At 39.9% G+C, this 19,234-nt stretch overlaps 1 protein-coding gene and 2 pseudogenes across 1 annotated transcript; 2 read left to right on the forward strand and 1 right to left on the reverse strand.

Annotated features, from left to right (window-relative positions):
• Positions 1–628: 628 nt before the first annotated feature.
• On the reverse strand, positions 629–2,547 carry LOC143562172 (uncharacterized). Its single transcript, XM_077050060.1, has 7 exons — positions 2,460–2,547; positions 2,268–2,316; positions 1,674–1,770; positions 1,491–1,543; positions 1,324–1,386; positions 990–1,194; positions 629–764 (listed from the first exon to the last, which is right to left on the reverse strand). The coding sequence occupies exons 1-7, from the start codon at positions 2,537–2,539 to the stop codon at positions 700–702; spliced, it is 612 nt and encodes a 203-aa protein (XP_076906175.1). The 5' UTR covers positions 2,540–2,547; the 3' UTR covers positions 629–699.
• Positions 2,548–5,567: 3,020 nt separating this feature from the next.
• On the forward strand, positions 5,568–6,797 carry LOC143562182 (leucine-rich repeat extensin-like protein 4 pseudogene; annotated as a pseudogene).
• Positions 6,798–15,528: 8,731 nt separating this feature from the next.
• LOC143562183 (leucine-rich repeat extensin-like protein 4 pseudogene) lies at positions 15,529–16,725 on the forward strand (annotated as a pseudogene).
• Positions 16,726–19,234: the final 2,509 nt, after the last annotated feature.

Raw genomic sequence — 19,234 nt, forward strand, 5'->3', positions numbered from 1 at the left:
CAAGGGTGCAGCGGTTTCAACTAAAAGATATATTAATGAAAAAAATGTATATCTCACACTCACACCCATTAAAGCTTTGAAAAATGAGTTTTGACGCATGCATAATGGTGTTGCTCATGTTAAAGGCGGATGTAACATGATTTTCACGTCTTATTGAGTCTCGATTAGTCTTACACCACTCTTAAACTTTTAGGTCTAGTTCTTCAATTTAGGGCACCCACATCATGGCCTCATCGGTATCCATGGCTACGTCTTCTAGTTTAAAGTTTATTCCAATTAAGTCACTTACACTTTTATTGTCTCAATTAGATTACTCAACTTTTAATTTTATCTCAATTAAATCACTCAACTTCAAGATGTGTTATAATACTCCATTTTTTACCTTCATATTAAACGTTCATAAATAACTAAACTGTCATTAAAACCAACATTTTTTAGTTTTTTATCAGTAAATATATCACTTACGATAATATAGTAGTTGTCCCCATCGTTTTAAACTAAAAACCGAACATAATTCAATACTTTCAAATTTTATTAAGAAATACATGAGAAATATTACTCTATTTTACCCCCTTTATTCTTTTACAAAAGTCACCTACACACCAAATCACCACCATTTAATCATTTATAACATACACTGGCAGGCTGGGTTCAAAGTTCAAACCCCTAACCTTATAAAGTAACTTGTTAGCGCAGTTCTCACAGTTTCGACAGGCCCGGATGTTGGAGTTGGACCAGCAAAACGCTGCTACCGCCAGCTATATCTGGAAACATAAACAACAATAAATTTTTTTTTAAAAACTTTTCTTTGATCAATGTTAAGTAGAGCAGTTCAAGAAAACTGTAAATAATAACACTTCTCACATTCTATATATCACAACGGTTTCGCAAATTCGCATCACATGCTCCAATGCATTAGATGTTTCAAAGAAGAGTAAAATAGACATTTGGGTGGTTTGAAAGAATAATAATAAAAAGAAAAGAATCACCCGTTGTCATAGGACTTGATTCTGATGGTTTCTCAGTTGTTTCCACATTCATCATCATAACATTGCTAACATCAGCCTCAACTTCGGTCATTATGTCGCTCCTATCTGCTGCAATGGCCACAGGTGGGGCTCCATTTTCCATGACAGTATCAGATTGCAATTGCGGGTCGGTAGAGATGGTCAAGGTTGATGTCACGGACAAATTCTGCAAAACCAGGTTTACAATAAATCACCAATGTCATTAAAATCAGCTACTTTGCAAGTTCATTTGTATAATGGTTCGGTTTTAAAACTTATAAAGGTCACAAATTACAACGTGTAGATAATAAGCTACCTTTTCTAAGGCCAGAGCAAGCTTCGAGAGATTTGGATACAAGATTCTTGCATCCAGTATGATCTGTTCATGTAAAAAACAGAGCCATAAGCTGATCAGAAATTCGAGCATAGATTCATGTCAACTTAAAGGTTATCAATCATCACAAATAATATTAGCACAATCACCTCAGATAGCCTTTGCAGGGTAAATGGTGGGCCGTCAACGAAATTATGAAGAGCTGCAGAATATAATCGAATGAATGTGAGTTTTTCATTAGTCATAATAAAATAAAATATAAAAGAAATTCTTCAACTCAACAGGTTGTAAGACATAATGAAAATGTAAAAGGTACATGATTGCGAAAGTACCATTATCCAACCTTTTTGCCAACTCAGCGTGTGTCTCTCCTAGTGATATTTTTTGTTCCTCGGTTGTCATTTTTGCCTGAGGATACTCAGAAATGACCTATAGTAAAAATGCAATAAAAAAAATAAGACTAATTACCATCTAGGAAAAAAAACAAAGATTATATATTAGCTTCTAAGACCATGTTGGACACTAGAGAATTTGAACCAAAAGAGTCACATGAGTTGAAATCATCCACATTGAATTTTTATTTTTAAAGCATAAACGCTCCAGAAATCATTTATTTTTTTCAAAAATCAGATTTTGGTAAACATATCTGACAAGTAACAAAAGACTACCCATTTTGTCACCTAGAATGGACGTTATGGGGCTGCTTGTTAGCCTCTTAATAATTCCATTAAAGGTTGCCTCTGACACAGTCAGAGGTAGAGTGTGTTTGGTTCACTAAAAAACACCTATTCATGGAGCCTTTTAATGGGTAAGTTTCAGAAACATGCTGAATCAGTCATGTCTCTTAATGATTCAGCACAAGATTGCCAAACGGCCCCTAAGACACAAGCTCATACAAAATATATAAAACCTGTAGATTAGCATACCTGCATTAAATGAAGAGACAACATGCTTCTCAATTTCTCCCAATCATACCTGCAGAGTCACATAACATAGTAGTAACATGAATAAATAGTTCTCATTTCTCAATGCCAATAACCATAAGAACGCAAGTAATGAGAAGTTCAATTAATATTTATGAAAAACAGAATGAATGAGGTTAATAACAAAGTGCATACCAAAACCTTCCAGTGGCTGCAATGACTTTTAATACACTTATTACTTCTTCTTCTTCAACAGTCTCTTGCCTCATTTCCATGCCCCTAGTGTTCCCAATCATAGATAATGGTTTGGTTTAATAAAGTTATAAGAGTTACAATACTCGGTGATAAAATAAAGTAACCAGCGATAAAATACTCTATATAAGAATACTCAGTGTTGTGAAAGTCAGTTCTAGGCGCCAATCTATGAAATTAGCGGAAAAATATCGGTAAATGACCGCTAATTGAGATATCGGTTATCACGGTGGGATATTGGTAATTTTAATACCATGCAGAATTTATATACATATACATATATATATATATATATATATATATATATATATAGGATGAGTAACATTACAGAACTCTTAAATTACTTAAGAACATAAAGGAACTCTTAATAACTAACGATTTTTATAAAAATTTTGATATGTTAATGTTATTTGAGTGTAGTTTTATCACTTTTTACATCTATGTTTACGATTACAATCATGAAAATTAGTTTTTACACACATCTATGTTTTTTTACACATATGTAAATTTGTTATCACCTAAATTTTGCACATGTTTAAACTTGTGATTTACATGTGTAATCAAAAAGTTGTTTTAAAAATACGATAAAACTGCTATCTAACAATAATAATATATATATAATTCAAAAAAACTGTTGGTTGTTAAGAGTTCTCAAAGTTCATAAGTTTTTTGAAATTTAACACTAACAATTCAGTATACTATCTACCATTAACAAATTAACCTTTTGTAACTTGCAAAACACTAACAATTGTAGCAAGTACGAACTGATTAAGACTTAAAACACTAAAAATTGACAATTGAGACTTAAAAAACTGATATCGGCAAAACCGGTAATGCATAGGTCAATACCGCTGATAGTTTCAAGAGATAGGGCACCGATAACTGCATAGGCGCCAATTAGTCACTAATCGATTCGATTCAACTGATAGGCCCCTCCTCTAAAATCGGTCAAAAGCTAGTCAAAATCGTTTTGTGTAATTATATAATTACTTACTCTTCTGTTACCTAAAACTATGAAATAATAATCCACTTATTATATTACGGTAATTCATAATTATCAGCTAAAAAACAGGTATAACGAAAAGCAGGTGCCCTAATTAGTAATAGTAACAGTAAGACGAATGTTTGATAAGTGTTTGTTTACATAGACAGACTTAAGAGTAAGAGTATGCATACCTAGCTGTATAAGGATTCAAAACGAGGTCGATTGCGATTGCGATTGCGAGTGTAGTGGTGGCGGAGGGATGTCGATGGTCAATTTCAAGTCGGCTATCACCATTAATTCCGTTCGCGTCAAATTTTTTATCCCCAAATTCTTACCTTGTGTTGTCTTTTTTCTTTTTTGCAAATAATAAAGCTATAAAAATAAAAAGTATTATTTAATTAAATAAGATAAAAAATTTTTAATGATTTTTATGTGTAATTACAAAGTTATGAACGGGAGACTTGCTGGGAATGCTCTTATGCTCTGTTAAATTTTGACATTTTTCTTTTGGAAAATAAAAGAAATATTTATAAAATATCCAGTAGGTTGTAACCAGGGATGAACTCGGGAAGGTACCGGTACCGATCTTGGAAATCCCGATCCTGAAAATCCTAAATATTGATGCTGGTATGGTATCGGTATTTTGTGCAAAATTCGGGAAATATCGGTACCGCACCGAACTATACCGGTACTGGAAACTTGAAATTGGTACCGAAAACGCTCATCCCTTGTTGTAACTAATAAAAAGGTTGTATGTGTATGATTAGAGACATTACATAAATCATTCAAAAGGTTACAACTCAAAAAAGTTTTACGATTTCAAATCAGTTACCAAGGACGCCAAACACTATCCCATATGGCCGCTATCGAGGTATGATAGGGGAGGCCACAGGCAAGGTAACGCGCAACGCGCATGAGGAATTGTGAAGGTATGTAAGGATGATCATTTTCGGTACGAGTACCAATTGATGCCGCTACCGAATTCCACCAAGTTTTGAGATTTCGAAACTGGTATTTCCTGAATTATACGTAAAATGCTTGTACCAAACAAAACATTTTGATACCGGTACGGTACTGATTTCATCCCTAAAGGTATGTGGTGTCGGATTTCAAACAATCTAAAATAAACATATACACCTTATTTAATTTTTTTTTATTAAAATTGTTTAGTGACGACACTACACAAGTTTGAGGAAATACCGAGTGTATATCCTATTGTTTACGTGAGAGTGACGTGATAGTTATATATAATTTTTAACTTAAAAAGTTTAATCACTAAACATCTAAACATAGCGTTATAATAATTTATAACGTAGATTACATACATAATTTTTTTTATACGTAGCCGTAAATTACTTGATCCTTAGTTTTTGTTTGTGCTATTGGTATAATTTCCAAAAAGGAGTTCGCTAAACGTACCACTCTAAATTTCAAATCAATGAATTTTTCAAATGTCACAATGTTCAATTTTGTATGTTCAGTGGTTGACCAACACCTAGTACTAGTTTGAAACGATTAATTAATTGTTAGTTTTGAGTCACTTGTTTATGTTGGGACCTTTCTTTAGGTACCAAGGCTATATGCCTATATACAATGCATACATCATCCCAACAAAATTAAACTATAAATAAGAAAAGGGTCATATTTCAAATACATTTTTTGCTTAAGATTCTTGGATCTTTCATTATCTTTTTAACTTATTTGACTTCTTAGCATCAAACATTGAATCCATTCCATTGCTTTATCCCTAAGAAAACCTCCATAACGGTGGCTGTCTTTCTCTCTTAACTACTTAGAAGTTAGCATCTCTTTATCAACCATTGCAATATTCAAACAACCATCGATTACTTCGGATTCGTCTTAGAATTTCGCCCTAAACCTACAAAGATCTTGCAATCTCATCATGTTTCAACATCAAACATGAAATCAATCTTCAAATTTCAATGATTTTGTCAGCCAATAACGTTCTTGCGACTTGAAAAATATATATATGTGTCATGTGTAAGACAATTATTACTTACTAGACCAAAAGTTCAAAATGATCCAAACTGCTTATAAAAGCACATAATTAGTTTTAGGTTATGTGAAAAATAAATAAAATGGCTTCCAAAAGTGTCACAACCAGTACTGCTTTGGTCTCCTTTCTAATATTATACCTAGCTATTTCTTTCAACAACATTGCAGCCAAACACCGTCGTTCGACCACCACTAAACACCACTCGCACCACCATGACATCACCAATGCATCAAACCCTCGTCTCGAACAAGCTTATCATGCACTCCAAGCATGGAAACGCGTAATTTACTCCGACCCATATAACACAACTTCAGACTGGACTGGCCCTTCGGTTTGTGACTACACTGGAGTATACTGCGCTCCATTTCCAAACGACACTAGTATTATGACGGTCGCTGGAATAGATCTAAACCATGCAGACATCGCAGGCTTCCTCCCTAACGAACTCGGTTTACTATCTGATCTTGCACTTATACATTTAAACAGTAATCGCTTTTGCGGTATCCTCCCTCTCACTCTCTCAAACCTCTCTCTCCTCTACGAATTCGACATTAGCAATAACCGATTAGTAGGCCCCTTCCCTTCTGTTCTCTTCTCTCTCCCAAGTTTAAAATATCTTGACATTCGTTATAACGAGTTCGAAGGTGCATTGCCTCCTAAGCTTTTTAACATAAACCTCGACGCCATTTTTGTTAACAACAACCGTTTTGGTTCGGTAATCCCTACTAATATAGGCTTCAGCACTGCTTCGGTAGTGGTTTTCGCTAATAATAATATTGGAGGATGTATCCCACCAACTATTTCCAATTTTGCAAACACCATGGAGGAGTTGCTAGTGACTAACACGAATATATCGGGTTGTTTACCGCCCGAAGTAGGGTTTTTGTATAAGTTAAAGGTTTTGGATGTGAGTTTCAATAAGTTGGTTGGTGAGATACCTTATAGTATTGCAGGGTTAGCTCATTTGGAGCAGTTGAATATTGGGCATAATATGATGAGTGGTGTAGTTCCTTCGGGGGTTTGTGAGCTGCCGAATTTGGCAAACTTTACGTTGTCGTATAACTATTTCTTCGAGGAAGAGGGGGTTTGCAAGAATTTGACGTCGAGGGGGACGAAATCTGATGATCGAAGAAACTGTTTGCCGGATAAGCCGCTTCAGAGGAGCAAGAAGGATTGTGATAAGGTGCTTGAACACCCGGTTGACTGCTATATGCATCCATGTGGTGGTGGTGATGATCACAAGCATGCAGTAAACCATCCTATAAAGCACCGTACGTAATGGACTGATGCATGATAAGTTGTAACGTATAATTTGTTGATGGTCTTCTAGTTCTAGAAAGATGTCTTGTTACTAATGTAAAGTAGGTTGCACAAATTATTATATATGTAGTTGTGCACTCGTACCACCGTTGTTAAATAAGAGGATTTAATTACTTCAAATTGAATTTTCATGATTGATTTTTCAATCCACTTCAAAAAAAAAAAAGTGATTCATATATAGCTCTATGTTAGAGCACAAAGATATCCGTATATTCGGTGTATATTCGGTTTCATAATTAGATTGATATCACGATTTCAATCAAGGGAATGATTTCTCATATTAACAACCAAATCCCTCTAAATATCTAACCGAATCAATCTAATTATGAAACCGAATATAAGGATATCTTTGTGCTCTAACACTCTACAAGTTATGTTTGAAAACGCAAGATCTAGACAATAGAAGTTAGAGTAATTTGTTATTAAGATTTAGTTATTTCTTTTGGATATTATAGAATGAGTCCTTAGTTCTTGCCAAGCCATCAAGCGTTCATCACAAAGGAAAATGACTCAATATTTATAAACATAGTTAAATGTTGTAAATGTTAAATAACTAACTTGGGTCATAAGTATGACTAACATGAAGGGCTAAATATGTCGAGAACGATAACTCAAATGAAAACTTGGAAATTGTTAGAGAAGGCGAGGTATATACTGTGTAGCACGGGGACGGCAGTGAAGAGGGATTAACCGTCCCAGGGATGCTTTGGGGACGGAAACATCATGGGTATGTTTACCAAACGTTTCCGGTTAATAGGGACGGATCCAAAACGTTTCAGGGGCGTTTTTAATTATTTGTAGGGTTTTAACCCTTTCAAATTCCTAAAACAACCATATTACAAATATACGTATATATTTAATCGGCCTTTCAATCATGAAGAAACGTGGATCGGCTCACTGGTAGACGATCAACTTTCCTCGGGTATGAGTATGCTATTTCACCGATGGTTCTCCGGAGTATGAGTTCTTCCACCTACAAAACGAGCAGCACCGTGAAATTACCCCTCAGAAAGGGACAGAGGGGTCCTCTTTGGGGTAACCCTCCGGTGTGAGAATAAGAGATTGTAGGAGAAGATAATAATAATCTGAGAGTGAGTAATGAATTGGAATGTATTTTCTTGCTTACCTCCCCTTGTGGGGGTGGTGTGGTATTTATAGTGTTAGGGTTTCCAATGATTGGGCTCAGATCCCATTAGGGCCTTTTTGGCCTCCTCCTGTTGCTTTGCGCCACGTGTCCTTAGGATACCTAGTGCTTTTTCATTGATTATTCTCTGACCCAAGCATTTTACCTGACCCATGTGCAATCACGTGGTAGCACATGGGTTTTGCTGAATTGTCCACCTTTCATTGGCAGCTGTCAACATCAGCATATTCTTATTCCTTAAAGGATACATTCTGGAAGTTTTCCTGACGAGCACAATCAAGGTTGTCCTTATCCTGATTTGGATAAGGACGAGGTTGATTATGTGCACGTGTGATATGCGCCTATCCTGAGGATGCGCGAAGTCTTCTCTTTATTCTCACGCGCAGATGTTTCATGCGCTGATGTGGTATGCGCAAGCATATGTAATATGCGCCGCGCGCAGATGTGATATGCGTGAGCATATATGATGCGTGAGCACGCGCAGATGCGCCACGCGCAGATGTGATATGCGTGAGCATAGAGCATGTGATACGCGTGAGCATATGTGATGCGTGAGCATATATGATATGCGCCGTGCGCATAGGTTTTGGCTTTGTGCCTTCATGATATCTTGATTTCAAGCCTCTTGTCTATATCTTGTGGGTTGACCCGCCCCGCTCGATGTTAAGGCGGGTACATACCTCTTCAAGCCCCCCCAGTCTAATGTGTGTCTTGTCTCGCGCGAGCGAGGTAAGATAGATATTAGACTTAATAGTTCTCTTTTAATAGGGTTTTGTCTTTTCCTTTTTTATTTCTCATCGTTGCGCGAAATTCTATCCTTTTGGTTAAAATGAATCGTCCATGTACGCGGTTGGTTGGTGCTGACATGCGTCAGAGACGGAGGCATGTGTCAGACTTTTCGTGTGCTCGAGGTGCTACAGTTGCCTTTCATGTCCCCTCACACAGTGTCAGGAACACGTGTCGCGCTCGTGTTGGCCTGCACCTGCTAGTGGGGGCGCGTGAACTCTGATCAGTGCATGTTTCGTTCCCTTTCATGTCCCCTCACACAGTGTCAGGGACACGTGTCGCGCTCGCGTTGGTCTACACCTGCGAGTGGGGGCGTGTGGACTCTGATCAGTACCTGTTTCTCTCTCTCCTGGGCCTATAAAAGCAAGCCCTTTGAGTTATTATTCTTCATCTTCCTTGTTATTTCAGAGTTTTTCTTTCCTTCCATTTTTATTCCGATTAGGGCCTGTCTTCTGCTTCCAGATTTCCATTGTTGAAGTAACCTCTGTCTGATTCTCAGTTGTATGTCTGATAGCCCAGACACCACAATCTCCACAAGCAAACGCCGTGTAAAGTCATTGGTGATGTCTACTTTGAAGAAGACCGGCAAGGGGAAACGGGCTGCCGAGGCCTCATCGGAGGAGGTGGGGAAGGTCAAGGCAGTGAAGAGGTGGGATGAGATCCCCTGCAAATTGAGGCAGTCCGATTTTGACAGTCTCATCGCCTCTCAGGGTTTTCTCCCTGAGTATGGCTGCATGCTCCCGGCGGCCGGGCAAACGGCGGCGGATCCGCCCACCGGCTACATCTCCCTGTACTGCCACTTTTTCACCCACTGCAACATTCGTCTCCCGATGACAAGGTTTGTGGGTGCGCTGCTTCGATTTTATAGGATTCACATATCCCAAGTCCATCCGTTTGGACTTGTGCGCATGACTCATTTTGAGTTCATGTGCAAATCTCAGCGCGAGGAGCCCACCCCTCGGCGCTTTCAATATTTTTATAAGCCGAAAATCCAAGATTCTTGGTTCTCATTCGTTCCTAGCAGTCAGAAGGTCAAGTGCTGCACTGTTTCCTTCAAGAGCCTTCATGACTGGTCTGAGAAATTTTTCTATATTAAGGCTGGTGTGATTCCCATCCGCATGACCATGCGCGCGATCACTTCTGCGCCCGCGGATGTGAATGTTTTTAAGAACCCAACTGGCGCATGGGTTAAAAAGTTGACTGCTGAAACATCCCCCGCCAAGAATATTTGCGAGGAGGCGCTGGTGGGGGTTGGCATGAGCAGGAGGTGGGCCGACAGCGCGACTGAGCCCGTTATCCAAGTTGATGGATTATGTGAGTTATTAGCTCATTGCATTATTTCTGCGCGAATATAATTCGTTTTGCTGATATCATTTGTCTTGTTTTGTGCAGTAAGCAAGGAGTATGTCCACGCCGCCTATGATGAGCATATGGAGGGTGGCTCTGTCGCGCTGGGCGCTGGGGAAGTTGGCTTCCCCGATCGCTTCGATGACATGTTCATCCCTGTTGATCTGGGATTTTGCTTTGACAGCGACGCGCCTGGTAAGCCCTTGTACTTATGCTTATGCCTTTAGAATACCAAATTTGGTTAACATTTCTGTCGCACGTATTGTAGATGCGCTCGAGAACTACGAGCTGGAGCTCGCGGAAGAGGAGGTGGAGGAGGAAGCTGAGGTGCCCCAACTCAAGCGTAAAGCTAAAGGGAAAACTGGCGCAGGGGCCAGTAAAAAACAGAAGAAAAATGATGCCCCTGTTGCTCAGGATCCTCCTACTCAAGCGAAGGGACTTGAGAAAACCCAGTAGTTTACCTCCAAGTTTTCCTTGTCTTCTTTGCCTCAAAATGTGGGCAGACCTCCTGTCCACACAAGGTATGGTGCCGCCACCTCCTCCCTTCGCGCTGCGGAAAAGGAAAGCGGCGCTGCGCCTGCTGTTTCCTATTCAACAGGTATACTTTGCTTATATTTTAAGGTTTTAGGAGCGCGATTCGGATAGAATTATTAATGAATCTTTGCTCACTCAAATGTTTGTAGAGCCGGCGACCTTGGTGGATCAACCTCAGGCACAACCAGGTACCGAGGCTGCGCCGGAGGTTGCTTCGAAGTCCCCCGTTTTACCCTCAAAAAAGGGGAGAATGGACTTCATGGCGATGTTTAACTCGCGAACGGCGGTGCGCCAAGGTATGTATTGCGCTTTTATTTTCTGACTTTTTTCTTTTAGATCAAGTCATGAACCATTTCTCTTTGTTGATTTTTTCATAGGAGTCATAGCTGGCGTACAAGCTGCTGGCGGCACTGCTGGCGCCGGTGCCAGCGCCGTTAGTTCTGCTCCTGCTCCTGCAAGCACTGAATCTCCCCTCATTGGGATTACTAAGGAGCAGGAGGCTGTTTTACGCGCGGATCTTGCGGCGTCGAGACCTCCCTCACCTCCTCCTGCGCGCAGCCCTCCTCGCGAGACTGGTTTTGATTTTTCCAGGTCGCAGGAGAAAAGGCCTGTTACAGAGGAAGATGAGGAGGCGCATTTTGAAGACTCCGATGGCGGCCGCGCAAGCCCTGTAGCGCCACAAGATTTCGCGGCGCAGTCTTCTCATGGGGCTGGCGCTGACTTTTCTGCTTGCTCCCCGCAGGTATAAGTTCGTTTTGCTCCGCTGCGCGGACTTCCATATTAGTATTTAGATGACTAGAACGTTGCTTTGTGTTTGCAGGAAGCCGATCACATCTACCGCCCGAGATGGAATATTACTGAGGATAGCTCATTTCAGTCCATGGGGGTGTGTGAAGACTTCTGGGCTCACTCCGTGCCTCCAGCTGAAAGGAGGTTTCAGGAGGAGCGCGCCCGCGTGGACTTGCTCAATGACCATCTTTTCGCTGGGTCAGCGTTCTTTGCTGCCTCCCAAGAGCTTCGTTATGATTATGTAAAGGTGCGTGATGCTCTTGCGGAGGCCAAGCACGAGGCTAAGGTATCTGCTTGGAATCTTTCTGACGCTCGAGAGAGAGCTGAGAAACTCCAAGCAGAACTCAGCGAGAACCGAGCAAGTGCCAACGCTGCCTTCGTGAAGCGCGGGCATGAGCTGCAGGCTGCGCGGGAGAAACTGCAGGAAGCAGAGGCGGACGCGGCCAAGTATGCGCGGCGAGTGCGCGACTTGGAACTGGACGCAGAGGCGCGTGACCAAGCTCTTGTGCAGTCTATTACTGACAAATCTTCATTAGAGAGTGAGGTTGCGCGCCTGAAGAATGAGCTTGAGGCCGCGCGGGCAGAGAAGGATGAGGCCCTGGCGACGGCAGCGTCTAGCCAAGAAGCGCTCGATGCTGCGCGAGCGGAAAGGGAAGAGGCTTTGGCGGCAGCAGCGTCCGACAGAGAGGAGCTGAAACAGACCAAGGAAACTGTTGAGTTGTTAAACTCTCAGATTCCTGCTCTTGAGACGTCTGTTTCTTCCCTCGCGCAGGATCGCCAATGGCTAGTCTCACAGGGTATGACTCGTTGCGCTTATGCGATGAAATACTCAGACGAGTTTCAGACCCTTGTGATGGATTGCAACGCTGCCTCGCGCTTGGTGGGTCGAGCTGAAGGGTTTAAGGATGGCTGTGAATATAGCATGCTGAAGAGGAACCCATCCGACTACCCTTATCAGCTCGACGTTGTCTGCGCGGACATGGCCGAGATGGGGGAGAAGTATTTGAATACTCCCATTCCCATCCTTGAGCAGGTATTTTAACCTTAATGAGTTTACCTTGACTTATTTTCCTAGTCTTTTTGTACTCATATTTTTCCTTATGATTTGCAGATAGCCGCGCTTGCTGACCAGCCCGATCTCGGCGCGCTAAAGAAATTACTTGACGAGTGCGAAGGGGCTGGTGGCGGCGATGATGGCGCGGGGAATGCTGCCCCTGCTAGATAAAATACTCTATATAAGAATACTCAGTGTTGTGAAAGTCAGTTCTAGGCGCCAATCTATGAAATTAGCGGAAAAATATCGGTAAATGACCGCTATTGAGATATCGGTTATCACGGTGGGATATTGGTAATTTTAATACCATGCAGAATTTATATACATATACATATATATATATATATATATAGGATGAGTAACATTACAGAACTCTTAAATTACTTAAGAACATAAAGGAACTCTTAATAACTAATGATTTTTATAAAAATTTTGATATGTTAATGTTATTTGAGTGTAGTTTTATCACTTTTTACATCTATGTTTACGATTACAATCATGAAAATTAGTTTTTACACACATCTATGTTTTTTTACACATATGTAAATTTGTTATCACCTAAATTTTGCTATCTAACAATAATAATATATATATAATTCAAAAAAACTGTTGGTTGTTAAGAGTTCTCAAAGTTCATAAGTTTTTTGAAATTTAACACTAACAATTCAGTATACTATCTACCATTAACAAATTAACCTTTTGTAACTTGCAAAACACTAACAATTGTAGCAAGTATGAACTGATTAAGACTTAAAACACTAAAAATTGACAATTAAGACTTAAAAAACTGATATCGGCAAAACCGGTAATGCATAGGTCAATACCGCTGATAGTTTCAAGAGATAGGGCACCGATAACTGCATAGGCGCCAATTAGTCACTAATCGATTCGATTCAACTGATAGGCCCCTCCTCTAAAATCGGTCAAAGCTAGTCAAAATCGTTTTGTGTAATTATATAATTACTTACTCTTCTGTTACCTAAAACTATGAAATAATAATCCACTTATTATATTACGGTAATTCATAATTATCAGCTAAAAAACAGGTGCCCTAATTAGTAATAGTAACAGTAAGACGAATGTTTGATAAGTGTTTGTTTACATAGACAGACTTAAGAGTAAGAGTATGCATACCTAGCTGTATAAGGATTCAAAACGAGGTCGATTGCGATTGCGAGTGTAGTGGTGGCGGAGGGATGTCGATGGTCAATTTCAAGTCGGCTATCACCATTAATTCCGTTCGCTTCCAATTTTTTATCCCCAAATTCTTACCTTGTGTTGTCTTTTTTCTTTTTTGCAAATAATAAAGCTATAAAAATAAAAAGTATTATTTAATTAATTAAGATAAAAAAATTTTAATGATTTTTATGTGTAATTACAAAGTTTTGAACGGGAGACTTGCTGGGAATGCTCTTATGCTCGGTTAAATTTTGACATTTTTCTTTTGGAAAATAAAAGAAATATTTATAAAGTATCCAGTAGGTTGTAACCAGGGATGAGCTCGGGATGGTATCGGTACCGATCTTGGAAATCCCGATCCTGAAAATCCTAAATATTGATGCTGGTATGGTATCGGTATTTTGTGCAAAATTCGGGAAATATCGGTACCGCACCGAACTATACCGGTACTGGAAACTTGAAATTGGTACCGAAAACGCTCATCCCTAGTTGTAACTAATAAAAAGGTTGTATGTGTATGATTAGAGACATTACATAAATCATTCAAAAGGTTACAACTCAAAAAAGTTTTACGATTTCAAATCAGTTACCAAGGACGCCAAACACTATCCCATATGGCCGCTATCGAGGTATGATAGGGGAGGTCACAGGCAAGGTAACGCGCAACGCGCATGAGGAGTTGTGAAGGTATGTAAAGATGATCATTTTCGGTACGAGTACCAATTGATGCCGCTACCGAATTCCACCAAGTTTTGAGATTTCGAAACTGGTATTTCCTGAATTATACGTAAAATGCTTGTACCAAACAAAACATTTTGGTACCGGTACGGTACTGATTTCATCCCTAAAGGTATGTGGTGTCGGATTTCAAACAATCTAAAATAAACATATACACCTTATTTAATTTTTTTTTATTAAAATTGTTTAGTGACGACACTACACAAGTTTGAGGAAATACCGAGTGTATATCCTATTGTTTACGTGAGAGTGACGTGATAGTTATATATAATTTTTAACTTAAAAAGTTTAATCACTAAACATCTAAACATAGCGTTATAATAATTTATAACGTAGATTACATACATAATTTTTTTTATACGTAGCCGTAAATTACTTGATCCTTAGTTTTTGTTTGTGCTCTTGGTATAATTTCCAAAAAGGAGTTCGCTAAATGTACCACTCTAAATTTCAAATCAATGAATTTTTCAAATGTCACAATGTTCAATTTTGTATGTTCAGTGGTTGACCAACACCTAGTACTAGTTTGAAACGATTAATTAATTGTTAGTTTTGAGTCACTTGTTTATGTTGGGACCTTTCTTTAGGTACCAAGGCTATATGCCTATATACAATGCATACATCATCCCAACAAAATTAAACTATAAATAAGAAAAGGGTCATATTTCAAATACATTTTTTGCTTAAGATTCTTGGATCTTTCATTATGTTTTTAACTTATTTGACTTCTTAGCATCAAACATTGAATCCATTCCATTGCTTTATCCCTAAGAAAACCTCCATAACGGTGGCTGTCTTTCTCTCTTAATTACTTAGAAGTTAGCATCTCTTTATCAACCATTGCAATATTCAAACAACCATCGATTACTTCGGATTCGTCTTAGAATTTCGCCCTAAACCTACAAAGATCTTGCAATCTCATCATGTTTCAACATCAAACATGAAATCAATCTTCAAATTTCAATGATTTTGTCAGCCAATAACGTTCTTGCGACTTGAAAAATATATATATGTGTCATGTGTAAGACAATTATTACTTACTAGACCAAAAGTTCAAAATGATCCAAACTGCTTATAAAAGCACATAATTAGTTTTAGGTTATGTGAAAAATAAATAAAATGGCTTCCAAAAGTGTCACAACCAGTACTGCTTTGGTCTCCTTTCTAATATTATACCTAGCTATTTCTTTCAACAACATTGCAGCCAAACACCGTCGTTCGACCACCACTAAACACCACTCGCACCACCATGACATCACCAATGCATCAAACCCTCGTCTCGAACAAGCTTATCATGCACTCCAAGCATGGAAACGCGTAATTTACTCTGACCCATATAACACAACTTCAGACTGGACTGGCCCTTCGGTTTGTGACTACACTGGAGTATACTGCGCTCCATTTCCAAACGACACTAGTATTATGACGGTCGCTGGAATAGATCTAAACCATGCAGACATCGCAGGCTTCCTCCCTAACGAACTCGGTTTACTATCTGATCTTGCACTTATACATTTAAACAGTAATCGCTTTTGCGGTATCCTCCCTCTCACTCTCTCAAACCTCTCTCTCCTCTACGAATTCGACATTAGCAATAACCGATTAGTAGGCCCCTTCCCTTCTGTTCTCTTCTCTCTCCCAAGTTTAAAATATCTTGACATTCGTTATAACGAGTTCGAAGGTGCATTGCCTCCTAAGCTTTTTAACATAAACCTCGACGCCATTTTTGTTAACAACAACCGTTTTGGTTCGGTAATCCCTACTAATATAGGCTTCAGCACTGCTTCGGTAGTGGTTTTCGCTAATAATAATATTGGAGGATGTATCCCACCAACTATTTCCAATTTTGCAAACACCATGGAGGAGTTGCTAGTGACTAACACGAATATATCGGGTTGTTTACCGCCCGAAGTAGGGTTTTTGTATAAGTTAAAGGTTTTGGATGTGAGTTTCAATAAGTTGGTTGGTGAGATACCTTATAGTATTGCAGGGTTAGCTCATTTGGAGCAGTTGAATATTGGGCATAATATGATGAGTGGTGTAGTTCCTTCGGGGGTTTGTGAGTTGCCGAATTTGGCAAACTTTACGTTGTCGTATAACTATTTCTTCGAGGAAGAGGGGGTTTGCAAGAATTTGACGTCGAGGGGGACGAAATCTGATGATCGAAGAAACTGTTTGCCGGATAAGCCGCTTCAGAGGAGCAAGAAGGATTGTGATAAGGTGCTTGAACACCCGGTTGACTGCTATATGCATCCATGTGGTGGTGGTGATGATCACAAGCATGCAGTAAACCATCCTATAAAGCACCGTACGTAATGGACTGATGCATGATAAGTTGTAACGTATAATTTGTTGATGGTCTTCTAGTTCTAGAAAGATGTCTTGTTACTAATGTAAAGTAGGTTGCACAAATTATTATATATGTAGTTGTGCACTCGTACCACCGTTGTTAAATAAGAGGATTTAATTACTTCAAATTGAATTTTCATGATTGATTTTTCAATCCACTTCAAAAAAAAAAAAGTGATTCATATATAGCTCTATGTTAGAGCACAAAGATATCCGTATATTCGGTTTCATAATTAGATTGATATCACGATTTCAATCAAGGGAATGATTTCTCATATTAACAACCAAATCCCTCTAAATATCTAACCGAATCAATCTAATTATGAAACCGAATATACACCGAATATAAGGATATCTTTGTGCTCTAACACTCTACAAGTTATGTTTGAAAACGCAAGATCTACACAATAGAAGTTAGAGTAATTTGTTATTAAGATTTAGTTATTTCTTTTGGATATTATAGAATGGGTCCTTAGTTCTTGCCAAGCCATCAAGCGTTCATCACAAAGGAAAATGACTCAATATTTATAAACATAGTTAAATGTTGTAAATGTTAAATAACTAACTTGGGTCATAAGTATGACTAACATGAAGGGCTAAATATGTCGAGAACGATAACTCAAATGAAAACTTGGAAATTGTTAGAGAAGGCGAGGTATATACTGTGTAGCACGGGGACGGCAGTGAAGAGGGATTAACCGTCCCAGGGATGCTTTGGGGACGGAAACATCATGGGTATGTTTACCAAACGTTTCCGGTTAATAGGGACGGATCCAAAACGTTTCAGGGGCGTTTTTAATTATTTGTAGGGTTTTAACCCTTTCAAATTCCTAAAACAACCATATTACAAATATACGTATATATTTAATCGGCCTTTCAATCAATAACAGTTTTCACGTTGAAGAGGTAGGTCCCAGCAGAGCCCAGTTGGTCCCGCAAGACTCACCTTGAACAGGGACGTCGGCGCAAAGACCATCTGCTCCCGCAGGACCCACCATGCTCATAGAACCTTACGCGCAGTACGCAAGCTGTACACGCAGGGAAAGCCTCCCAATGGTGAAGTACCCCGCCTGTTCCCGCAGTTGCGGATACAAGCCATCAGGGAAGGCTACCCGCAGACAGCAGGGCTACACGCACAAGACAATAGATACTTCAGTAGTCACATGAAGGAATGAGCAAGGCAGGAACAATCCCGCCTAAATGAGCCAGTCTGTATGATTCTGAAAGATCTTTTGTACTATACTTACCAAGGTATGGATAGGACAGACGATCTGACCAGAACAACCCATGAGCCAATCACAGGGTGACAGCTCACCGACAACAGTGCGAGGAGGAGCACCCTCTAGTACTGTTTGTCACTATTAGCCGCTGCCTACTCACCAACCCTTACTGTGGGACATGCGCAGCCTACAGTTGGTGGAATAGTGTTACTATTGGCCGTAACCTTTTCACCAACCAGCATGGCCTGCGTACAATCCACAGTAGGTGGGACGTGCATAATCTACAGTTGGTGGAATAGTGCAGCCGACTTTGTCACTGTTGGCCGTAACCTACCCACCAACCAGTATGGCCTGTGCATAGTCCACTGTTGGTAGAACAGGAATACTATTCAGCCGGCTGTACCTGCTTGGAAACCTACCTTCGGCTATAAATACTCCAACATCTCGGAATGGTAAGATCATCTGCTATCCAGTTATCTAGCAATCTCTTAATATACACTTATATTCAGAGCAATCTAGTCTGATTCTCACGCCGGAGGGTGGTCACAAGGAGGAACCCCCCCTTCTCAGTGACGAGCTTACGGTGTTTGTTTTGCAGGTCTCCTGAAGAACAGCCTTCTCAGTTAGACCTCATCCGTGGGAAACATTACTTAACCCCCAGATTATCTATAATCTGTCCAGATTATCTATAATCTGTACCGGGTCACCTAGTGTTTCTTCATTGGCGCCATCCGTGCATAAAAGCTAGAACTATTTTAGTTTTTTCACAATTTCTGAAGAAATGGTTAACGTTACTCCGGTTCAAAGGCCAGTAACTGACCAAGAAACCCCGGTAACAACCCCAGCAACTGGGGGGAACACCGGCGGTTATACAATCCTTACGAACACTACCCCGACTACCCAAGCCGGGGCAAGTGGAGTAAATATTCCATTGGGGTTCTCCGATACCCAACTGGAAAAACGAACGAAGGTTCCTCGCCAAACACTAGATCAAGTGAAGGCGTGGGCCGAAGCACGGCAAAGAGAATTCCAAGCCGAATTGGACGAACGCTTGCGTTCAGTTCAACAGGCTGACGAATTCGCCAGTACTCGCCAACACCTCAATATGAGCAGTGACTGCGAGTACTCTGACGACGAGTTGGAGTCCGACACCGACGCGAACCCTCGCCATAAGGCGAAAGGGAAGCGTAAGGAAACGGACGTCCAACCAAAAAGGAATTTTGGGGAAGCCTTTAAACCAATCGTGGAGAGAAACC

Source organism: Bidens hawaiensis, unplaced genomic scaffold (genome assembly GCF_021521415.1).
Source record: "Bidens hawaiensis isolate Kalapana, Puna unplaced genomic scaffold, B.hawaiensis_p1.1 tig00020918_1, whole genome shotgun sequence".
Classification (NCBI taxonomy): domain Eukaryota; kingdom Viridiplantae; phylum Streptophyta; class Magnoliopsida; order Asterales; family Asteraceae; genus Bidens; species Bidens hawaiensis.